The sequence below is a fragment of the Cariama cristata genome, unplaced genomic scaffold (genome assembly GCF_000690535.1).
Source record: "Cariama cristata isolate BGI_N322 unplaced genomic scaffold, ASM69053v1 scaffold1457, whole genome shotgun sequence".
Classification (NCBI taxonomy): Eukaryota; Metazoa; Chordata; class Aves; order Cariamiformes; family Cariamidae; genus Cariama; species Cariama cristata.
In genome coordinates, this window is record NW_009628119.1 from 11871 (window position 1) to 34552 (window position 22682).

The window sequence follows — 22682 nt, forward strand, 5'->3', positions numbered from 1 at the left end:
GTTTGACCTGTCACCCATTGTTAGGACTCAGAAATGAAGATATGAGGGGGCTCTATCAGTTCTTATTGCATGAAATTTCTATTTATATCGCTGCAAGGAATCAGATAGAGCCTTGTAAAGACAACCTTTTGATTTTGCTTCAATCTTCTTCAGAATGGGATTTTGCCAGTTTCACTGATCCACTGCCGGAATTCCACATGCTAGGAAAGCAGGCTTCTAGGAGAAAAGTGATCCAATTACAGCAAGAGGATCAGCTGCTTATTATGAAATGCTGTTGAACTGCATTTGTTCTCGGCTCTTGAGCAGTACTGTATTTAAACCCGGATCTCACTGAGGTCTATGGCAAAATTCCCATGCTCTACAGTGGTGCTAAGAGAGTTGTTATTTCTGTTGCCTACAGTCATATCCCTGATTATGAAAGACGATGAGCCAAGATATGTTTTTCCACATAGATAAGTAGGCTCAATGCGAACACCTACAAGCAGTCTACAGAAGTTTGCTTCCGTTTTATGCTTTTGGCATGTTTCTGCCAGGAAGTTGTAACAGCTGCAACTGCCTACGCTATATTGTAAAATCAGTGAAGATTTTACTTGACTGGTTCTCCTTTTCAAGGATTAAATAATGGAGTACAGAAACATGAAAATTACTGCTGGAAATGAATGTCTGCTATACAACAAATACCATTTTAACAATTTCCAGCAGTACAGGAATTAGACTTATTATGTTTGAATTCCTTCCAGAAAATTCTACGTAATTCTAGAGAGCAATTTTAAGGAAAGCAGATAGTATTGCAGAAAAAAAGAAAAGTAGACTTTCTCACAAGCCAATTGATATTTTTACACATTCATCTCCCCTGAAACCACAGAACACCAGGTGTCATTTCTTTGAGACAAATTTCTGACTTGGTATGTAAAGGAATCTTCAGGTATAACTCTCATGAGAATGGATAGTGGTTATGCCCATAAATGTAGGAAGAAAGCACTAAGAATTAATTCGTCTCATAGTTTCTAAATACATCATTAAGATTGGTCAGTGTTTAGCAATTCAGTTTTATCAGGGAAAATGGTAATGACATACGGCACTATACAAGACTGGTCATCATCAAAGGTAGAAGATGGCAGGCTTCCAAAAGCATAAATTTAATTATTCTCTCAAATAGTTCTGCTTTTCTATGTCATCTTTAAAGAAGATGGATATGAAGTTTTGTATGTCATGCAATGAATATTTATTTTAAAATTATAGATAACTACAGTCCAAGGGTACTTATAACCTATTTATAGCATGTTAAAGATAAATGTGGAGAATTCATGCTAAAACAAAAAGATAATTAATGTAAGCAAACTAAAAAATGTAGGGAATATCTCAAAACATTAAAAAGCACTAAAATAAGTCTATACTTCAAAATAATTCTTTAAAAGGTAATTTAAAATAACTAAAAAAAAAACCCAAACCACAAAACGAAAAAATAACCCAAATGGAAACAGTTATAATCTGAATCATTGTTTCAGATCTCATTCCGTAGATTTCAGGTCTTCCAATCTGTCTATACTTTTCCTCCGAGTTAAACAGAATCTCAGTTAGGCATAAATTAACAAGGGCTATTAATGTTAACACTATTACAAAGGGTTTCTATATTTCACTCCTCTGATGTTCCATTTTTCGTAGGGACTCCCTTTTCTTGGGGTGCTCTCTGCAGAGATGTCAAATGGCTGCCTGGATTTCCTCCTTTTTATAGGTGGCAGATTTGTCATCCCCATACAGTTTAGTTTATTCTGATAGCAATAACACATTGCAAAAGAATGAAAAACAAACAAACAAAAAGCATTCACAGCAATACTTCTGTAGACATGGAAGTATCTGGAGAGTCGTAACAGAAATGGGACTCTGCAAGAGAAAACTCCAACAACTTCAGTTGCTTTTTTTAAACTGCAGGAATATGTCTGTTTGGGAACCTCGTGTGCCTGAACCTCTTTCGGTTATCATGAGACAAACTCTTAATTCTGTGAGCTGTGAAAATGAGGACTGAACAGAGGTTGAGTAAATTAGCCATTCTGTTACATATAGAATCCTCCAATAAAGTCCTTACTTTTTCCAAAACCCACTGTTTAGTACTGGCAACACAGAGGAGGCAAGGAAGGTAAAGGACACCAATCCACATTATACGACAGCAACTGCCATATTAAGCCAGGAATAGCTTGGACATGCACCTACGGAATGGCCTCACTTCTTATAGAAAGGAATGAGATACGAAATTGCCCTGCACTTCAATCAGTCAGCCCCTAAACACAGAGGAGCTGTAAAAGTAGCAATAAATGATTCTTTTGGAATAAGTCATCAAACTCATTCCTATTAGCTTTCACAGCTTCTGTGAAGAGTAAGTCTCTCTGCCTTTTTTATCTGAAGCTGGAAACATTTTAAATTATATATCATTCCTTAAATATACGTCACTGTCACTACATTAACACTTATGCGAAAGTGTTTAGAGGAATTGTGGACCTTGTGTAGTCAGGGTTTGATGTCAGTGGTGCTGACTACAAACTGCTTGACTCTGCAGGTTAACCTTGTGCAATCAGTGGGAGCACTGAGGAGCAATGATTTACTCCACATAAAGGTAGGAGCTTCATGCCTTGCAGCTTGTTATCACTGGGGTGCCTTGACACAATTAAAACAAACAAATAAGAAAAAAAGGCATAACCAAAGGGTGACTACAAATAACAATTTCATGCTGTTATCCCAGGCCAGATTCAGCCGGTGCAGCTCATGAGAAGAACTAGGTGTTTTTCAGTATTTCCTAAATAGAAATCACATGCAGGTCACGTACTGCACACTGCTAGCTAATTGACAGAGTATTGGCTGAGCAAGTAATTTTACATCTGTCCTTTCTAAAAAGGCATTGAATGTTTCTGATTCTAATGTGAATATGAAAAGGATCTGCCAGAGAAATGGGCTTAGGGTTCATCATCCCACATGACATTACTGTTGGAGGCTAACATACCAGTACTAGTTTTTTCAAACTTCAGTGCTTGCAACAGTGACAAAGAACTGTCTTGAGGAGGTCCCTTCAGCTTCCCAACAGCATAATGTATAAAATGGAATCAGAATGCAGAGAATCTAACATCACCTTGTTACTCAACAAACCATGGTGTGGTATAACCATCCTTTAAATCTAGTGGCATCTTACCATTTAATGTGCACTAACCAATGAACATGCAGGTGAGCCACAAAATGGGCTTTTTAAAAGGAACAGGAGAAGGTAAGAATAGAAAAAAGTTACACGAAGACTATTAGGTGAGGAGAACCTGAAAACAGAATTACAATAATGGAATTCCAGAAAGGGCAGCCAAAAACACCTCCCTTCTGTATAATGCTGCTGCTTCTCAGAAAACTAACTGATATACTGTAATTTGCAAGTGATTTTTCCCAGTTCATAAATTGTTATATTATTATTATTACAGCCATAACAAGGCATAGGACTTGAGAATGCTGTACTGTGGAGCAAATTGCTCACAAGCAGTGGACTTGGGTTTATCAACAACAACAACAAAAAATCTAAGCTCAATATAGGAGAGGAATTTGAGTATTTATCAAACACAGTCTCCAAAGAAGCAGGGACTGCATCCAAGATTCTTGCTTGTGTGGTGCTCAATTATCAATTTTGCATGTGTGGAACTAATCTGTGGTAGCAGATTGCCCTTCATGTTCAAATGTTTTTTTTTTCCCTCCTTAGATGATTCTTTGGAAAAAAAAAAAAAAAAGAAAAACATTTCATAGGAACTGTTTTACAACATGCGATTAATCTCACATTGTTTATCAACACATGCTTGCAATTCTATTAATACATACTGTAATAATTTCATTTTCTCATTTAAACAATTTTGTTTCTGTCTCCAAAGCTCATTTCTAAATTTAAGCTCACACTTACACTTGCTGCAGGTAAATATTCCTTTCCTCATTTACTTTTCTAATACTAATTCAGCATTTCAGTGAGATACATCTAGCAAACAGCATGCAGATAAAAAGTACCACATCTTACCTCTGTCGCTGTCATACAAATATGCAAACTTGGTCCACTGATAGTATTCAATCAAACTAAGAAGAGCTCCCTTGAGGTCAGGTCTCATCTGAATGACAAAGGGATGTGTTCCATCTGTTGGGAAGCTGGGAGTTATGAAGGAGACATGAAGAGTCCCACAGAATGATGTTATGGTATTTACAGACTTCTTGTCATAGAATCCAAAAATAGCAAAGACTCCTCTTGAAAACTGGGAGCAGACTAGGAGGGAGAAAGGAAAACAATTAGGTGGGAGAATTTTTTCCAAAAAATTTATTGAAAACTCTATCTTGTATATATTTATGAGAAATAATGAAAATGTCTGATCACATAAATACCAGGGGAAAACAGCAATACTCTGCAATGGAGATTATTATTTGTTAGTATTATTAATCAGTAACATAAAGCTTTCGCTAGAAACAACAAAATCAGAGATGTGGTTCAGATTCCTAGACAATTAATTTAGAAATAAAACTCATCAAGTTGTTCTTAAATGCAATTTATACTGTAAAGAATAGTGATGGAAACATGAATGGCAGCTGTAATTTATAAAATGAGTCATTATGACCACACATAGTATTATGGAAACAGATAATTTTTTGTCATGTTAAAATAAATTGGCTCTGAGGTGACCTACTGAGCTGTTTGCAAACTACTTTAAATAACTTTCTATTTGGGGAAATAAAAAGCCAAAACTAGACGCAAATCTATTAACAGCAGAAAAGAAGCTACTTTGCTTTAAAATTGTTCCATTTCAAGGAGTTATTTTAACTCCTGGTTTGTAGGACTCTGCAAAAGCTGGCCCTTCTGGATGACATTTGTAGTCATGCTGCAGAAAGAATAACCTCATAGGTGTAAATAACATGCTGATTATTCACTCTTTATCAGTGGAGATAATTGAAGCCAATTGATGAATGCTACTGACCACTACAGCCCATGTAAAAGAGCTAGTTCTTCTGGCTTATTCTCCTCTTTGACACTGCAGGCTATACTAGTGCCTAAGTTCTAAAACCAGGGTACAGTAAGGAAACGTCATCTCTGATTAATTCTCATTTATCACCTATGCATTCTTTGGTTGGCACATAGTCACCTTGAACAAGAGACATCCTTCTAGAGAAAACACCTAGTCAGCCTCATTGCAATCCCTGCTACACCTGACCTGCTTATAGATAGAAACCACACTGTAACTGAAGCCAATTTTGCCCAGCTATTTATTACACTAATCCTTAAATATAATTCACATAAGGGCAAAATTAAGTTGACTTATTTTTTAAATCTCAGATTTGAATTAATACAATATTTTCTCTTCTAAAGTTAAAAAAAATTAAAGATGTGATAAAAAAATCATCTCTTTATGCCTGTTATTATTCATTGCTATTTTCTTTTCATGGCTTTGCCTATCTATCTTTGCTACCACAGTCATCTCTCATACCCTAATTATTTCTATACTCCAATTAAAAGCATCTAAACAGTATGGGTGAAATTCTGGGTCTGCCAGTTTCAACAGTTATTGCCTATTAACTTTAATTAGGTCAGAATTTCACCTCAGGTGAGAGAATATAAGTGATTAAAAAACTTGATGAGTAATACCCCTTTACAAAAGGATGCTGCAGATTTTCCAGGTGGTTTCTGGATGAGATGGTCAGACTTCTGTTTCAACTGCAAATCCTTATGTAAAGATCCAATATTTATCTCAAGTGTAATAAGTATAACACTGCTCATGTTGAACACAGGTTTCTGAAAAAAGTTGTGAATTTTCTGAATAGCTTTTCTGTTTAAGTTACTGGAACTCCTTGTTCTATTCCAAATCACTATGCTCTTGCTGAGACAAAACCAACTCACTATCTCTCCACACATTCATGAACAACTGTTTCCGATCTGCAGCGAAGACGAAGTACTTTCTGAACTTGCTACAATAAAGGCATTAACGTCTTATGATCCACCTTCAAAAATGCACATTAAAATAAAGCACCAGTTTACATTTGGATCCCTGGGCGAGAATTCAGGAGAAGACTGCTACTGGCACACTACTGCGATCTTCTGTATTAAACCATTTGAATACTGCATATAAGGTGACAGAGACAACAGTGTTATCCCAGGATCACTGAAAAATAAGTAAGTTTTACGCCAGCATTGATGACTCCTAGGATGCTATCACATCTCCTGTCACACTTACTGCTTTTCTTCAATTACCAGTCAATGATTTTAGGCATAGATGAAATAATGCTGCCTACAACAGCCAACAACCAGGGCCAGGTGCCTGCACCCCAAAATTTGAAAACCAGAAGTGATGCCTTCTCAGAAGCACCACGGACACCCCTAATAGAGGAAAGTCTGGGTCTTGGAGCACTGTACTCCAGTCTCTGTCTCAATCCTCCTTCATCCTTCCCTCCTCTCCTGGGGGGAGCGAGGTGGGACCTGGAGAGATCTGGACCTGTCCAGCCTTGGCTGAACATCTTCAGGGTAATGAAGTTCAATCTGTTCATGCTGTTGGGAAGCAGTTAAGGCTCTGACCTGGCTCCTGAACTCATGTAACTAAAGATCTCAACATCCATTTAAAAAAAAACACTACACTTGGAAAAAGAAACAAAAAAAATCCCCAAAAAGTCATCACAATGATTTGTGATGGCAAATAAAAAGAGCCCAGATTACTTCTGCTAGGCTTCAAATATGAACTGGGGCTATTTAAAGGTGGGCATGTACTGGGTCTGGCTTGGATGGCGTTCACCTTCCACATAGCAGCCTATATGGTGCTGTATTTTGGATTTGTGGCCTAAATAGCATTGCTAACACAACAATGTTTTCGCTATTGCTCAGCAGTGCTTGCACACCATCAAGGCTTTCTCTTTTTCCCTCTGCCCATCCCAGCGAGTAGCCTCGGCGTGCGCAAGAAGTGAGGCAAAACACAGGCAGACCAGGTGACTCAAATTGGTCAAAGGGATATTCCATGCCATGTAACATCATGATCAACCAGAAAACTGTGGCAGAGGATGATGAGGGTAGGGGACTCTGACTTACAGGAGGCTGTTGCTTGGAACCTGGCCAGGCATTGTTGTGCTTGTGGGAAGGGGCAAGTGGCTGCATTTGCATCAGTTGATTTTTCTCTTTCCTTCACTTATGAAACGATCTTTATCTTGACCCACAAGTTTTCTCACTGTTGCTCTTCCTATTCACTCCTCTGCCCACTGGGGACATGGGGGGGCGAGTGAATGGCTGTGTGAGTGCCTGGCTGCTGGCTGGGGTCAACCCATGACAGAGTAAAAGGTGGGACTCCACTTTCCACCCACGGGACAGACCTGTTAATACCCCCAGCCTGTGCTTGAATGGGTGAAGGAGTTCTGTACCCCTTCAGCGACACAAACACACATCCAGTCCACTCTCTTCAGAAGACAACTGCTGTTCTTTCAAACTGAACATCCTCCCTGAGACGGCACAAACTCGTATCACCTCTCTTCACTAGTTACTTACTGTCTATTGATCAAACACAGTTCTCCTGGATTAACACAGTGAACGGCTCTCCATTTAAAAATCTTTACATCTGGTAAATCATCAGTCCTTACATGTCTGTGTCTTCTTCTGGGGAAGGTGGGTAAAATTGGCATTTTGATCTCCTCTCCTGCACAAAGTGAGAGACAAGTAAAAAGCACCACTTCTAGCTGGGTAAGCCAAGTCACTGCAGCTCCAGCTACTTATAGGAGCTGCAGCTTAAAAGCTGAATTCCACACACATGTGTAGACAATCCCAACAAATAATATGATAAAAGCAAAAACATTTTATATTTTTAAAATTATTACGAAACCTGCCACACAGACATAAACTCTCATTTAATTCAATCAGGGCCCCCTGGACCACAGAATCATAGAATGGCTTGGTTGGAAGGGACCTTAAAGACCATCTAGTTCCAACATCCCTGCCATGGGCAGGGACACCTTCCATTAGACCAGGTTGCTCAAAGCCTCATCCAACCTGGCCTTGAACACTTAAAAACCCTTTCTAACACAAATCTTGACAGTAAGGACATAACACACATTACCAAGTATTAAGCTATGTGGGTCAGCCAGAAAATCAGGATCAACTTTAATCCAGGTTAAAAAAAATTTTCATCAGCAGTGATCAGTGTCACAGTTGTACACTGATGAATCTCACTGCTGTGCTTTTCTGTGTGAAATTCCTCTAAAGGTAAGTGAGAGGGCACCTATGCCATGTAATATAAACTTGCAAAAAATAAGCATTTAGACTTGGTCTCAAGACAAATGCTTGCAATTGTTCTGGGGCGTTTGGTCTCTCAGGAGCTGGAGGGAAAAGAAGGGATGGTATTTCCAAATATATAATGGTGATCCAGTGGATAACACAGAAAGTATAATTGGTTTTGGCAGGATTCCCACCTTAGACTAAGTCCACAGTCACGTTGCTATTGCTGGGAGACATTAGTTTTATAATAGTGAATCACAAGCTGTTCACAGTTATTAGATTTTAAAAAATCATGATGATTAGGACTTGTAAGCCATTGAAACATGAAAGATCTAGTCTATTAAAGACATTAGAAGCAACTGCCAGGATTCATTTCTTTCAAGCTCTTCTATATGAATTGTTTTTCTTTGAGTTTATGTTGTCCTTTCTAGAAAAAGTCAATGGCCTACTTAGCAACAAGAGGGCAAGACTATAGTAAGCTCATTTTGTGATCACTTCTAGACTCATCTAGAATGGCAAATAACTGGGAATTCCACAGAACAGGGTAAATCATTAAAGGTACCTGAGAAACAACAGTTCTCAGAAGGTTTTGTTACAGTTAAGAATTAAATATTTTATATTTGACTTCTTGTTCTTCTACTAACATAGTCAGGCAAAAACCTAATTGGCCTTTGTTTTCTGGAACATTGAAAAAGTGTCCTAATCTTTTCCTGCAAAAGCTAGGGCCCAGATTTGTTCAACAACAAAATTAAGCTTAAGCCTGCAATAAGGAATAGGTGCCTTGTCAAAGGAGGGCCAAAACTACTTGCCCAATTATTAACTCTTCCATTGTTAACATCTGTTTCTTCTTAGACCTCCATTTTACCGTGATGCACTCATATCTTTCTCTCTTTCACGCTTTCTCCATTTCATTATCCTGTTTTGTCAATGAACTCTAAGGGCAGGATATCCTGATATTTAGCCCTGTCATAACTGGTTCTCCAGAAACAGAGAAATACAGTAACATACATTCTTGGCCTCTCATCATATAGAACATATTTCTGTGATGTGTATCATTTATACCCAAGACTCAAAAAGTGCCAACTGAAGAGTACATTTGAAAATTCAAAATATAAAAATACTACAAATATGCTTAGCTTTACACAATGAAGCGATGCCAGCTTAGGAATGATAGTTCCTTTTTATGACTGAAGAATTGCATCTTTAGAGGCATACAATCACTTAGAAATCGTTGCATCTGAATACCAATGTTTATTCCTGATCAAGTCTTCCTAAGCCAAGATTTCCTTTCCAAAGGGACAGTAATGAACCTAATCATCGTTTATATTCAAGGACAATTAAATTGGAAAATTAGCAAAATGCCCATTTAACTTACTGAAACAAATGTCTAACAGTAGCTGCATATAGGTAAGTTTCCAAAAAGTGTTATTATGACTCTTAGTATTCTTCTAACTTTTCAAAGTATTTATTTATATTTATTTATATGAGAGTTTTGATAATTAGTTTCTGTCCAGAGATGAAAATTTAAAATGACTGAGAAAGTATTTGCCATTCAGTGCTTAGATTTTAAATGCTGTTTAGTATTAATGTAGCTTTGTATGTTATTTTACTACAATAACTTGGTTTACTACAGTGCTAACAAAACTGTTTTAATATTAACATAGGGAAATAAATCTTCAGCGCATATTACTTAATCACGCCCAATAGAATAATCACTCTCTTACTTCTAAGAGAAAGAAAATACAGCACAAGTGTAAAGAAAGAGTCAAGCACTGCCCCTGCGAAAGAGGATCAAAACACAAAGGAAATGTTTGTTGGACTGAAAAGCTGGATAGATGAGTCGGAAGTAGCCAGGAACAAGACGCGGAAACCGAACGCCCCAGTTGGTAATTCCAGCTTCTGAAAGGCGACATTACGAACAAGCAGACAGTAGAAAGGAACCACAAACAAGAGATGGAACAAAAGTAGCAAAAAATAAGCAAGAATCACAGCTGCCAAAAGAATCCACGTATGATTGAAACGGCATCAGAAAATCATTATGAAAATAAAAACCAATATGGATTGCTTCCAAAGCCATTAAGAAAATTGCAGCACAGCAGAAGGCATATTGTATACACTTTTATAGACTAAAGAATTTTTTTTTTGTAGTAATGTCATGTATAATCTGCATAGTCTGTTTTACCCACTCAGATTATACTATTAGCTTCTAGATGTGAGGGGTAAACTTCTCTTCAGGAAGAGTGAGTAAGGCACAAGGAATCACGCAAGTCCATCCGAAGTGTTACTTAGAACCATGAAGGAGTATGTATTTAAACAGCACAACTTGAAATAAAGTTACTTTTTCTAGGGCAGTGGTAGGCTAACTAAAACTGGCAAAAAACAGTTCCCCAAGGTTCAAAGACGAGCATAATAACCAAAAGATAAGAAAATGGACCAAAGCTTCATGCTAGGATTCAATAAAACATGGACACAGAAACCAAATAAGGGCTGGCATTTTAAAATCCCAAGATATCCTTTAGGAAAGCCGAGAGGCAAATCAATGCCAATTAAAACATCAATGGCAATCAGAACTAAAAATATTCTATACTTCTGGATAACAAAACACTGAATTACACAGAAAATACCTTCTTTTTTGTCTCTTTTTGCAATTTTTAATTCCACCGCCAATAAATGTGGATTTTTATCTTCTTTTGAGCATTATGAAAATCTGCATGCCTGGAACTATAGCCATTCAGTACTGATCTAAACTGTGTATTTCCCTCTTTGCAGACTGTGCATATATTTATTGTGGTAAAAACCCAGATTTCACTGGGAAAGATAAGCATCGAATATTGAGCTCATACACAAAAACAAAGAATGAAGTGGACCTCATAAATACTCCAGTGATGAGTTCCTCACCTGTACATTCGGTGTCAAAGCAGAAAACACAACTTAGAGTAAAAGCCAGGCAGTTAGCAAACAAATGATCTGTAACAGAAAGAGGGCCTCAGTTTTGCACAGAGGTAACTAGAGAAATTCTCACAGGCTCAGAGAGGGAAGAAAGCAAAATTTAAATCCTGAAGCTGGAACGTCTGTAGAGGACAATTATGGTGGAGCAGGTCCAAAGGATGTTTTTCCACCTTCTCCGGCAGAAACGTGGTCTTCAGTTATTGCTACAACCTGAACTGTTTGTTCAGGGATTATGCAACCGAATGGAACTTTCCACACCGTGTTATTAGCAAAGGTGGCTTTGATCACTGTGCAAAATTAGAGCCAAAACCTGGGTTGCTGCAGTACAAAACAAGCTCAAAGGCCAGAGAGGCAGATTAATCTATTTCAACCAGTCAATCATACGTCACACTGAGGAAAGAAACTTTGTGCCAATATGGGATATTTTAAGCAAGTACAAAAAAGCCTTCAAGAAGTTAGTGGCCATCTGTTAGGAAAGTACATGACGACATGGCACAGCTTCTCTATATGCTAATGCTGCAATAATGAAGGTGGTAAATAAACATCATGTTCAGATTGAAACAACAGGTCAGAAAAACAGTCTGTTTCAATGACAGTTGCATTCAATTACACATTGCTTGGCTGTGTACTGTAAGCATTTGAAAATCTTTTTCATTGTCAGGACAATTACCCTGATGCAAAAGAAATCATTGCAAACACTGCTGAAAGAATCATGTTAAAACAATTATGCTTTTATGAATGAAATAAGATTCTTGTAATAAAATTAAAATGCAATGCAAGTCTTCTCATGAAAAAAAATTGCCCATATTCCACACAATTCTTACAACTCTTCCCACAACTGTTAGGATCCTAGTGTATTTGTCTAAATCCCCATTACTGTCAGCTGAAGGAGATACAATGCTTCCCAAGCACAGAATCTGCTGGCCTGGCAACTTTGTTAAGTAACAGAAATACAACTTCTATCTTGTCTCCAAAAAACTGTTGTCTCCAAAATCAGGACATTCTTCAGGAAGCTTCTCTCCCCTGCCTCCCTTCTTCCTCTCCTCCCACCACCCAAATAAAAACCACGCTATTTCCATTTGATTACCTAAAAGTTAACTCATTTATTTCCTTTAAATCTAAGAAGTCACCTTGCAAATCTGCCTGTCTGGCTTTCTGACTGTGTTTGTACCATTCCCAACAATTACAACCTTGCAGTAACACAAAATTGTGAGTGTCCGACAACGTATTACCTCCTAGATGCAGAAGCAGGGAATCAAATCTAAGAAGAGACTACTGGCTTTTCAGAGCCACGCTGCAAGTCATGGAGAAGTCAGCTCATTCAGGGCTAGCTCTTAGTTCGCACAATCAGCATAATTCTACTGAATTTAACAGAGCCAATATATAATTTATCCCAACTAAAAATGTGGTTCTCCATTTTTAGCATGACCATTTTCACAAACTTTTCAAACCAGAAATGTTATATACAACAGAACGCTCATCATCTCCTCTTCCCCTTAATCAGCACTGCTGGAAGCATCCCTTTTCTACATTTCATTAAACTAATCATCTTCCAGTTCCCAAGAAAATGTCATTGTGTAAAACTGTGTGTTTGAAAATTTGTAAAAGGATTTGGAAAGAGATAAAAATTAACTTGGTAGGTACAACTACTTTTTGTTAAAACGTCAGCAGATTTGGATTCAACTGAATGAACTGAATGAAACTTGGTTTTCTTTTCGTGAGCTAGAAGGGCCAACAATCACTCCTGAACAGATTGTCTAACATTACCTGAGAACACCTTACACCATTTAAAAGGAAACATGGTTTCAGCATCAAGTTTCTGTGTTAGGATAGGGATAGCTATGAGAAACGACTCTGAGGCTGACTCGTAAAAATAGTAAAAAAAAAACCTGGAATAAATCTTAAGGAAATTGTTGTAACTTAAAGAGGATTTCCTGAGGCAGAGAAGGTATAGCAGAAAGTATGTAAGTGATGTGTAACTCTCAGAAGACTTCATACTACGTTTTTAAAGGAACAAACTTATTTTCCAACTGGTCATTTGTGCCCTGCCATACACGATTCTGAGAAAGTCAGATGTCTAGTCTTAGACACTTATTGCTTACATATTGCCCTCAGAAATGATACCACTGGGAGTCGACTTCATTCACCCAACACAGCCCAGCCTACACCTCGTCACCTCACCGCAGCTAGCACTGTAGCATGCGGCTGTACTGCAATGACCTCTCAGACCTATCCTAAGGTCTCCGTCCCTCCAGACGGCTTAACCTGATTTTAAAGTAAATCATCTAATTAAAAATTTCGGCATAAACATACCTCTGCAGAGAGGAGTTTCTCACAAAAACTAATGATTAAATGTAACAATAAGCAAGAAAAGAGATCTTGATTTCCTACACTGACTTGGGTCTTACACCTTCTACCCCTCATAGGAAAAATGATGGGCCTCTTCCACCTCTAACAACTTCTACCCAGCATTGTTCCAACCTAAACCACTGACCCACAGCAAAGGGTGGCTTATACTTACATGGGATTTTTTGGTGGCTTGTTAGGCTGCACTTCCAGATACAGTCTAATTTCCTGTAACATCTTACGTATTTATGACATTCATTGGGATAATCAGCTGTTAACCTAATTGGTGGGCTTTATTTGTATTTACAAATGGTCTAATACTCACATCACGCACCTTCCTATCTGCATGCCCTATTTTTTCAACGACTATAGAAATAACTGAAACGTGATTTATATGTGAAGTATTCAAATACCATTCAATAAACATTATTAGTAATACAAATCAGAAAACCAGTAAAATCCTCTTAATTAGGACACCCTAGTGAACAGCTTATTGTCCTGATTATATGACTTTTTTAATTAAGAGAAGAAGTTATTAAAAAATAAAACAGCATAGAGAGCTTTAAAATTATAAAGTAAAATGAGCATTCATTGCAAGCACATGAATAAAACTGATATTCCTTGCCTCTCCTTTGTTAGCTCCTCTAATCTTTAACAACTTGATGCATTTCAAAAGGCATTAAAAGTTTCCAACTTTTTAGCTCCTATTTAGGAGAATTCAGTTTAGCACTGGTGGAATAACTTCTTGTTAACCAAAATGTACAATGATGTAATAAAGCACACCACTACCAGTTACTTTAACAAAGCAACAATTCACCCTTCAAAGTTTTTGTTTTACCGTGACTGAAATTAGAGTTCCAGATGTTTTTCCTCCTGTGGTCAGATCTCACAAGAGTGGGGCTAATTAACTTAGACGAAGTTTTAAAATATTTAACCTCTAAATTTTGCCTATATTATCTGAGCTAACTTGAGCACCTACATTGTATCGCATGCTATGTATAGACATGCACATACGCTCCATCAAACTAAAAATCATTTGTAGAGGAAACCTGTCCGACGTCTAAAACAGTATGAAAACATGTTCCCCCTCAGCATTGTGATAGTGTCTGAGGGTCACGCTTCCTGGGACTCTACGGCAGTTCTCTACGGCAAACCTCCTGCTATATTATGTATGCTCTCTCACTGTATAAAAGTTTTGCAGAGGCTTACAGGGTTACTAGATTGGGCTTTATAAAAATATGCCATTCACCCTCCCTAACTACTGCTTCTGTGGTGAGCCCAAGTCATCACAAAAAAAAAAAAACCAAACAACCAGACAGACATTGTATGGCCTTATAATTTCAAACCATACCTCTTCCTTTAGCGGAACAAAGTAGATCTCAATGTCAGGAAACTCTCTGCTGTGCATATAAGGTCAATAATTCATTTTTGGAAAATAAGCTTTTTCACTATAAGGATTTGGGTTTATGCTTTAAAACTTTATCATAACTTAACTGAGATAAACAATCATTAAAATATTTACCAACACTACTTAGTAAATACTATTTAGTAAATTTGCTTTAGTAAAGCAAATGAAGCTTTGCAATTTCCCTTGCAAACAGTCACTTGAAATTGCCCCTGTTTATTAAGAGCTTCTAGGCATGGATTTAGTCAAAATAATTCTCTTTTCCAGGCACATTTACATCACAGAAATGAAAGTCCACTTCTCCATTGTATCAAACATGAGAAAAAAGTATTTAGTACAGCGTCCTTCTAGAAAACTGCAGATTCAGGGAGATGCATCAACTTCAAGCAGTTGATGATAAGCCCCCTAGAAATAGATTACTGCCATCAGAAAAAAAAATTACCACCTGCACTGCACATCAAAAGGCCAGACTAAGGACGTAGTCTGAACGCCCCAGCCACTTGGGAGACCTATACATAGCATATACTGTGCTCTGGTCATTCATACTGTGCTTTTAACTACATGTATGTTAGCCAACAGTACGCTGCCCTAGGAGCACATCTGTAGAACGCAAAGTTGGTATTGAAGATCGAATACATGGCTTTCAGCGGTTTTACTCTGTGCTAACTTTAGGTTATTCCCATGGACTAAATGCCCACTAGCAGTTTGAGTGCATTGGTAGAACTCCAGAAACACATCCTTCAGTTGAGTTTAATTCAAAAAGAACGTGTTCCTAAATCACTCCATAACGAGAACCAAGCAGCAGAATCAGGGTTGATTAGGAAGTTTCGTTCAAAAAAACCCGTTCTTAATCCAAACTGAACCACTCGGGTGGAGGCATCCATGTATTTTCAGCAGGTATGAAAAACATATTTCCATTTGAACAGAAGTAAACTGGATATGATAGCATACCACTAGAACTGGTTATGTTGGGCTGCATAAATTTAGTTGCAATTGAGTATTTTTGGTTCTTTCACTGCCAACATTCTAAAAAAGGACTTTACCCCAAGAACAGAAGTATTAAGCTTCAAGTCTTCTTTAACTTCCTGTTCTTAGCAAGGACTTAATTTTTCACACTGATAATATGAGCAGGTTACACCAGCTCCCATAAAAAAAAAAAACAACAAACAAACCAAAACAAAAAGATACTCTGTTTAACCATCTTACACAGTCCTACCATTAGTGTCTTGTTTGGTGTTTTGTTTGAAGTCCTAATTGCTTGACATAATCCTAAATGTGTCACTTCCCAATGAAATATTACCTCTCTTCACCCCTGTTATTTTTAAAACCTCATGACTTTCAAACAAGTGTCATGATTTGGGTGCCTGTTTCATGAAGTGAACACCAGGCACTGGCAAAATACAGTAAATCATGCTGAAGATCTGGTAGATTGATTTATTATACTTAGAAGTGGCTATTTAAAATTTCTAGCACAAGCCAGCTGGAGAGGTTGCTGCGCACTGCAGAGAGAGTAGTCCAGTCTTGAATAATTAGACTTCAGAGCTATAAAACACAACTGAGCTCCTACAGTTTAAAAAATTACTGAGGCTCAGCTCTACTAACATTCTCTGTTACTTTTGGCAAATCAAACTGGTTTTATTTGTAGACTGAAAATATTTCTTGCCTTCTCATAGAAATATCAGAATAATAAAGTTTTGAATGACACAGGCATTATTCTTTCATTGATGAAGACCACAAATTTCATAGCTAAGAAACAACAGCTTAATCAACTGCTGAAGTTCAAGTTAAACAGCTAAGACTTTTTGCACTATCCCAATATTGAAAGGATAAATACGCTTTCTAGTGCTTCTCCTACTTGAAATTCAGTAGCTACATCAAATTTTGGATATTGTGGTTGGAGGATTTGTATGCTTGCTTGTTTTGGTATTTTTCCATTGTTAGACCAGCAAACAACATTTAGATTATTCTAAATGATGATTATTAAAAATATTATTTATCTCTATTTTCTCTATTTATCTCTATTATCTCACATTTACTGCATTTAACTGAAATGCTACCTATATTATGATAACTTTGGTCAGGGTAATCTAGTATCTCACACTGTTTGCTCAGAGTAATCAGTTTTTGCACATACAGCATCCTAATGCATACAGCATCAGGCTTTTAAACTAGCTTCTATAAATACACCTGATCAGCATGTAATGCAACAAAATACAGCATTTTGTAGCATATGGCATGCAAAGTAGTGAAATAAAGGGCACCCCTAGATCTCAGCTGTGGCATACCACCCAGTTTGTTCCATAACACTTAATTTAACCATATGGCTCATCCTAGGTGGCAAGCCACCACTGAAGCACAGGTGTGTATTCCTTAACTTGAATTCATGACCCATGCGACAAAGCTGAAATCAGCTCCTCTAATCACATATTCAATGTCAGTTCCGTTGTATAAATTTACTTAGGGTTTAATACAAGAAGCAAACAGAAATTCTGCCTAACACCTGCGTATGACAAAATACTTCATTACATTGAGTACTGTTTAAAAATGTTTCTCTTTGGAGAACAAGGCCTGATCAAAAGCTCATTGACAGTGATATAAACCACGAAACAAGGATGATACATTTAAAAGGACAAATTTACAGTGCCTGACCAACAGCAGACGGGTTCTCCAACTTCCTCTGAAACAAAGTCATCAGTATGGAATCAAAATCTCATTTATTCTGTCTCACTTGTCAGCAAGACAAAGCTGAAAATTTCAGCTCACAGGCTTTGCCCAGTCTTGGCTCTACCAAGGTTCTTATTTCAGAACTGCTCTGCCTGTGAATGAGATCCTCACCATTAATGCAGTCTTTCTACCTTGCTTTCCACCTGGCTAGAAGCAATCTGTTTCCAGAAGTCCTTTGAGCTTACTAGGCTTTGTCCCCTAAAGGACCACAAATCGACAGAAAGGTTTCTGTATTTCAGACAAACACTGCCAATTTGTTACAGTATCACCCTCTAATGCTTCATAAATCAGAAAAAGCTCAAACACATAAAGACTTTTTTGCTGCTCTCTATATTAAGGCATGCTAAAAATGTTGTAGATCATCTAGCTGAATCTATTACATAAACTAGTATTGGGATTTTTTTTTCCCCCAGCTCTTTCACCTTTTCATCAAGCATCCTTTTTTGGAGATACTGTGAAATGCCTTGCCCTGACAACCAGAAATGCCTCAGTTCATCCTCTACGAAACACAGAAAACAGACAAAGCAAATTTCAGAGCTGTCCTGAGCAGAGCTGGCGTTTCAGCACCTGAAATTACCATTGGAAATATTTGCAAGAACCACCATTTTATTATGCAAACATGTGAAATACAGTAACTTAATCTTATTCTCATTGGAGTCATTGGAAGTTTTGCTATTTACTGAAACAGGACGCAGATCAAACACGAGAAGCTTAATAATCCAAGCTCGCTCACCATTGTGCAAATAGCACTTGGTTAATTCAAGGTATCACTCTAAGATACAGGATGGCTCTGTGTAGTAAAAAGTGAAGCCTCACTCTTCACAAGGATAGAAAACTTTTCTACCACAGAAAACCTGGGAACAATCATAGAATCATAATGGTTGGAAGAGACCTCAAAGATCATCAAGTCCAACCTTCTACCCAATGCCACCATGCCCGCTAAACCCACTATACCATGCCTTGAAGCACTCCATCTAAACGTTTTTTGAACCCCTCCAGGGATGGTGAGTCCACCACCTCCCTGGGGAGCCCATTCCGATGCCTAACAACTCTAACAGTGAAGAAGTTCTTCCTAATGTCCAGCCTGAATCTCCCCTGGCGCAACTTGAGACCGTTTCCTCTTGTCCTATCGCTAGTTACCCAGAAGGGACCAACCCCCACCTCGCTACACCCTCCTTTCAGGTAATTGTAGAGGGCAATCAGGTCTCCCCTCAGCCTCCTCTTCTCCATCGTGTCTCAGCGTGCCAGTGCTGGTCAAAGAGCTACAGGACAGGGCTGTGTGCCCAACATACCCTCAGTCCTCACAGCTTGAGTCTCCACATCACTCATCACACCCTGCAGACACCCAGGCAAATCCCATTGAAAATGTGGTTCTCGCTGAAACCAATGGTTCTACGCTGCTACGACTTTACAGCATCACGCAGAGCAATTCCGTGCAAAGATTTATTTGTTTTTAAAGAATCCAGAACAAAGTTGCATTTTTATAGTCTTTAGCTTTTCTAAGATATTTTACGTAACAGTGAGAATAAATTTGTTTAGACATTGGTAAATAACAGAGGAGATAATGTACATTTTGCTGCTATCTTCTGTCAAATAAATGCTAGTCAAATACCTCATCAACCCTTACTATGCAGACAGACTGCCAGAATGGTAGAGAAATTCTGAACCTTTATAAGACACTTTAACCATATGTCTTGATCAATTTATATGCAGATCCTTTCCCTCAGCAGAACTTTTTTGCACCAACTGTTAGCCCATATTGTTGAACTGAATCCAGTACAACAGGAGTGAATATAGGAACTGTTCCCTTTTAATTTGAATGCTGATAAAAATGCAAATCAAATCAAAGTATTTTTTATAGCAGCCTGTAGGTTTTATATGTGGTGGCAAATCATAAAAAGATGCATATTTACAGTTTGGGTTTTTATAAATTACAAGAATTACAGACAAAAAATATAGTTAATTAACTGACTGTAAATGTAAATATAAATCATATAGTATCTTGAAAGTTGATGTGAAAAAGAGCAAAGGGAAAAAAAAATAACAGAAGAAAACCAAAGGCTGATGGATGTCAGAAATAAGACACAATCTCTCCTCCTTTTCTGCTTAATACAGTATCCTGAGGCTTGAAGTCACTACCTTACAGTATCTTAAAAGTCATGTAAGTAGAAAACTGTGCCAAGTACAATTGTGGACAATTATGCTATCCTAACATAAAAATCAGGTTTCTTTTCGTGACTATGAAATCTGCATGCAATGCGTAAGATATATGTATGCTTCGTATATTCAAAAGGCAATTTAAAAATATTTTCAAAGTAAATAGACTACTTTTTGTTTTTAATTACTTAGATAAATATGGCATACATTAAAATACTGCAGACATATTGTTCATTATATAGTTGCTAATTTCAAAGGAGGTATGCATTTTTTGTGGTTAAAAATATAAAATATTTTATATTGCTTTTGTTACTAATTTAGAAAGCTACCTTGTGCTGTAAAGTATGCTAGTTAGTGACGTAACCTAAAATTAATTAATTATGTGCTGTAAGTAGGCCCAATTACATCAGCTTTCAGAGAAAAATATTATTATATACTACATGACAACACTGAAATAGATTAGTAACTCTCAGTGTAAAATAAAAGTTCAGAACAACATGGAGCAGGGATACAACAGAAAAGGTTAAGCAACACTGTTGATGGCAAAAGGTTTAACCTGCTTCACACAAATATGGGAGATAAATGACTTTTTTTATTTAAATGTAACTGTTCACAGCTTTCCTTGATAAACTCAAATGACAAGCATGAAAGTCAAATTTTGAGCAAGCATGTGCTAAGTACCTTAGTCAAAGGATATATCAAACATTATTTACCTCTTATGTAAAAAGGCAACTTGGCCTGTGTTTATCACATATACTCCATTAAAAAGCTTACTCTATCTCAGATTCCTTTTGGGAGTTACCAACTCAGGCTGTGGAACTACATCAAAATGATGATTTAAAGAACGATTTATTCAAAGAATGGTGTAATGGTTAATTTTCTTTTACTTTCAACTTCTGTGTTTGCCCTTTTTAATTTTTTCAGTCCTCTCCATTATTACCATGGTAGCGCTGCAGTAAGTGTTGAGTTCTAAGCTGTCCATATGGACAACTTTTTGATTGGATTCAAAAAATTTCCTAAGAGTTTTACACAAAACCACAGGCAGTAGAGATGACTAACACTGCACAGGTCTTCCAAGTCACTCTCCTTCCAGGGTAGGACCATGTCTTTGACTCACTGGCGTCTCCTACTAGACACTTTCACTAATCATGAAGGAGTCTCACATCCACTACAGGAGCTAAGGAATGAAAGCTGTAACATTAAATGACATAAAGTACATTAAAATTCTCTTTAGGCACTAACATACAGAAATGAAGGGGGTTTAGTTCACCAGAGCATGCCCTTGTTGGGAGGTTTTAAAATGCATATCAACTTTACTAGTTTAGCTCAGCCATCCTAATTTTTGTTGGGTATGTCTGCGTAGACAATCTCAGAGTTTCAATCACTTCAAAAGGAGTTATTTAACCTACACATTATCATTAATGGATGCTAAGCTGCAGTTACTGCACACAGTATCAGCAGCGCCTTTTACAGGGTGGGTTTTTATGTTTAAGCCCTCAGTAACATTTCATAGAGAGGTTTGGGAAAAAAAAAAACCAAACAAACAACCTTTCCAGTACCTTAAAATAATGGTTATCTTTAAAACAACAACAAAAAAATTATCTAAGAACTTAAGAACTTGTATTTATAGAGTCATTATCAGCACAAATTGTACCAGAACTAATGACACTCTTTTGATTATGACAGTATAACTCCCCTGTGGACACTCTTATTCTGCAATACTCCTTAAGAAATAAAGCCTTCACTCAAGTAAAAAAAAATTAGCTGAAATATTAGACTTGATTTCAAAGGTGTAATAAAGGCCAAACAGTCATAATACTAATTAGTGGACAAAAAGTTAAATCGATGCAGCATAGCGTAGATCAAAGAAGACTTGTGCCCTAATATTCTCACAGCAGACTGTACAAACATCTGTGGTTTTTATTTTTCAGCACCATTAGATGTACCTTGTACTTATCTCATTCCGCAGTATGAGGACATTTATGACAAGAGTGACTGAGCTAACACAACTTTCTATAAGTAAAGAAGGACAAGCCAAAAAAGAAAGGCAAAACTGTTAACTGCAAATGGAAAGAGGGAGGCAGATGAAACAAGAAAAAAAAATAATCTGTGAAATGTAAAGGCAAAGGCAAGCAAGAACAACTGCAAAATCATCACTGGGAAAGTGTCATTTATGCAGTTAAAGCACATTCCTTGCTGTTTTCTCATGCTAAAGAGCTTAACCATTGAAGGTGTCCCTTTTCTCTTTCTGTACTATAGCTAGAAAGAATGCTGTGTCACTGCTGGCAAGCTGCTGTTCTCAGACGTGTTCTTCAACTAAAGTCCTACATACACTGCTTTTCTGTCTCATTTTAATATGGCATGACCTCAACCGCTTTCAGCGCCAGGAGTTGCCCAGCCCTACAATTCTTTGCCCCTTGAATGGTTAAGCTCCTTGGCAAACGGCATTTGTAATTATCTGAAACTGTGCAGAACTTGTACTATTTGATAATGATACCAAGCACAAGGAAGTAGCATCTTTGCTTTACAATGCAGGAAAAGACTAGTCTGCGTCATGATGCCAGCATCATCTAAATGAGTCACACTAGCAGATTAAGTAGGGCACCCACATCAGGGAGTGGGGCAATGAGAGTATAAGAAGAGCAAAATGCTTTTTTAGATTTTTAAGCAGCAGTAAAATCAACAGTGAGACTAACACCTTAGAAATCATTAAAATTAACGTAAGTCCTTCTAGGAGTGACTCTCGCAACAGAAGAAATTAAAGACAGACTTCCCTATGTGTTCAAAGGCCTGGAATACCTATCATTGGAAAATCAATTCTATTTACAAATGTAATTACAGTAGTGAACCACCATGACT

The 22682-nt window shown here is 37.4% G+C and overlaps 1 protein-coding gene across 1 annotated transcript in view; it reads right to left on the reverse strand.

Annotated features, from left to right (window-relative positions):
• LOC104165101 (glutamate receptor 2-like) overlaps nt 1-6537 on the reverse strand; it is a gene marked incomplete at its 3' end in the record, with an annotated part of 14148 nt that extends 7611 nt beyond the window's left edge. Inside the window, exons 1-3 of the mRNA XM_009704648.1 lie at nt 6245-6537; nt 5894-5961; nt 4034-4273 (exon numbers count right to left, since the gene is read on the reverse strand). Coding sequence (XP_009702950.1) covers nt 4034-4273; nt 5894-5961; nt 6245-6537 — 601 coding nt within the window. The remainder of the gene's footprint in view (nt 1-4033; nt 4274-5893; nt 5962-6244) is intronic.
• Nucleotides 6538-22682: the final 16145 nt, after the last annotated feature.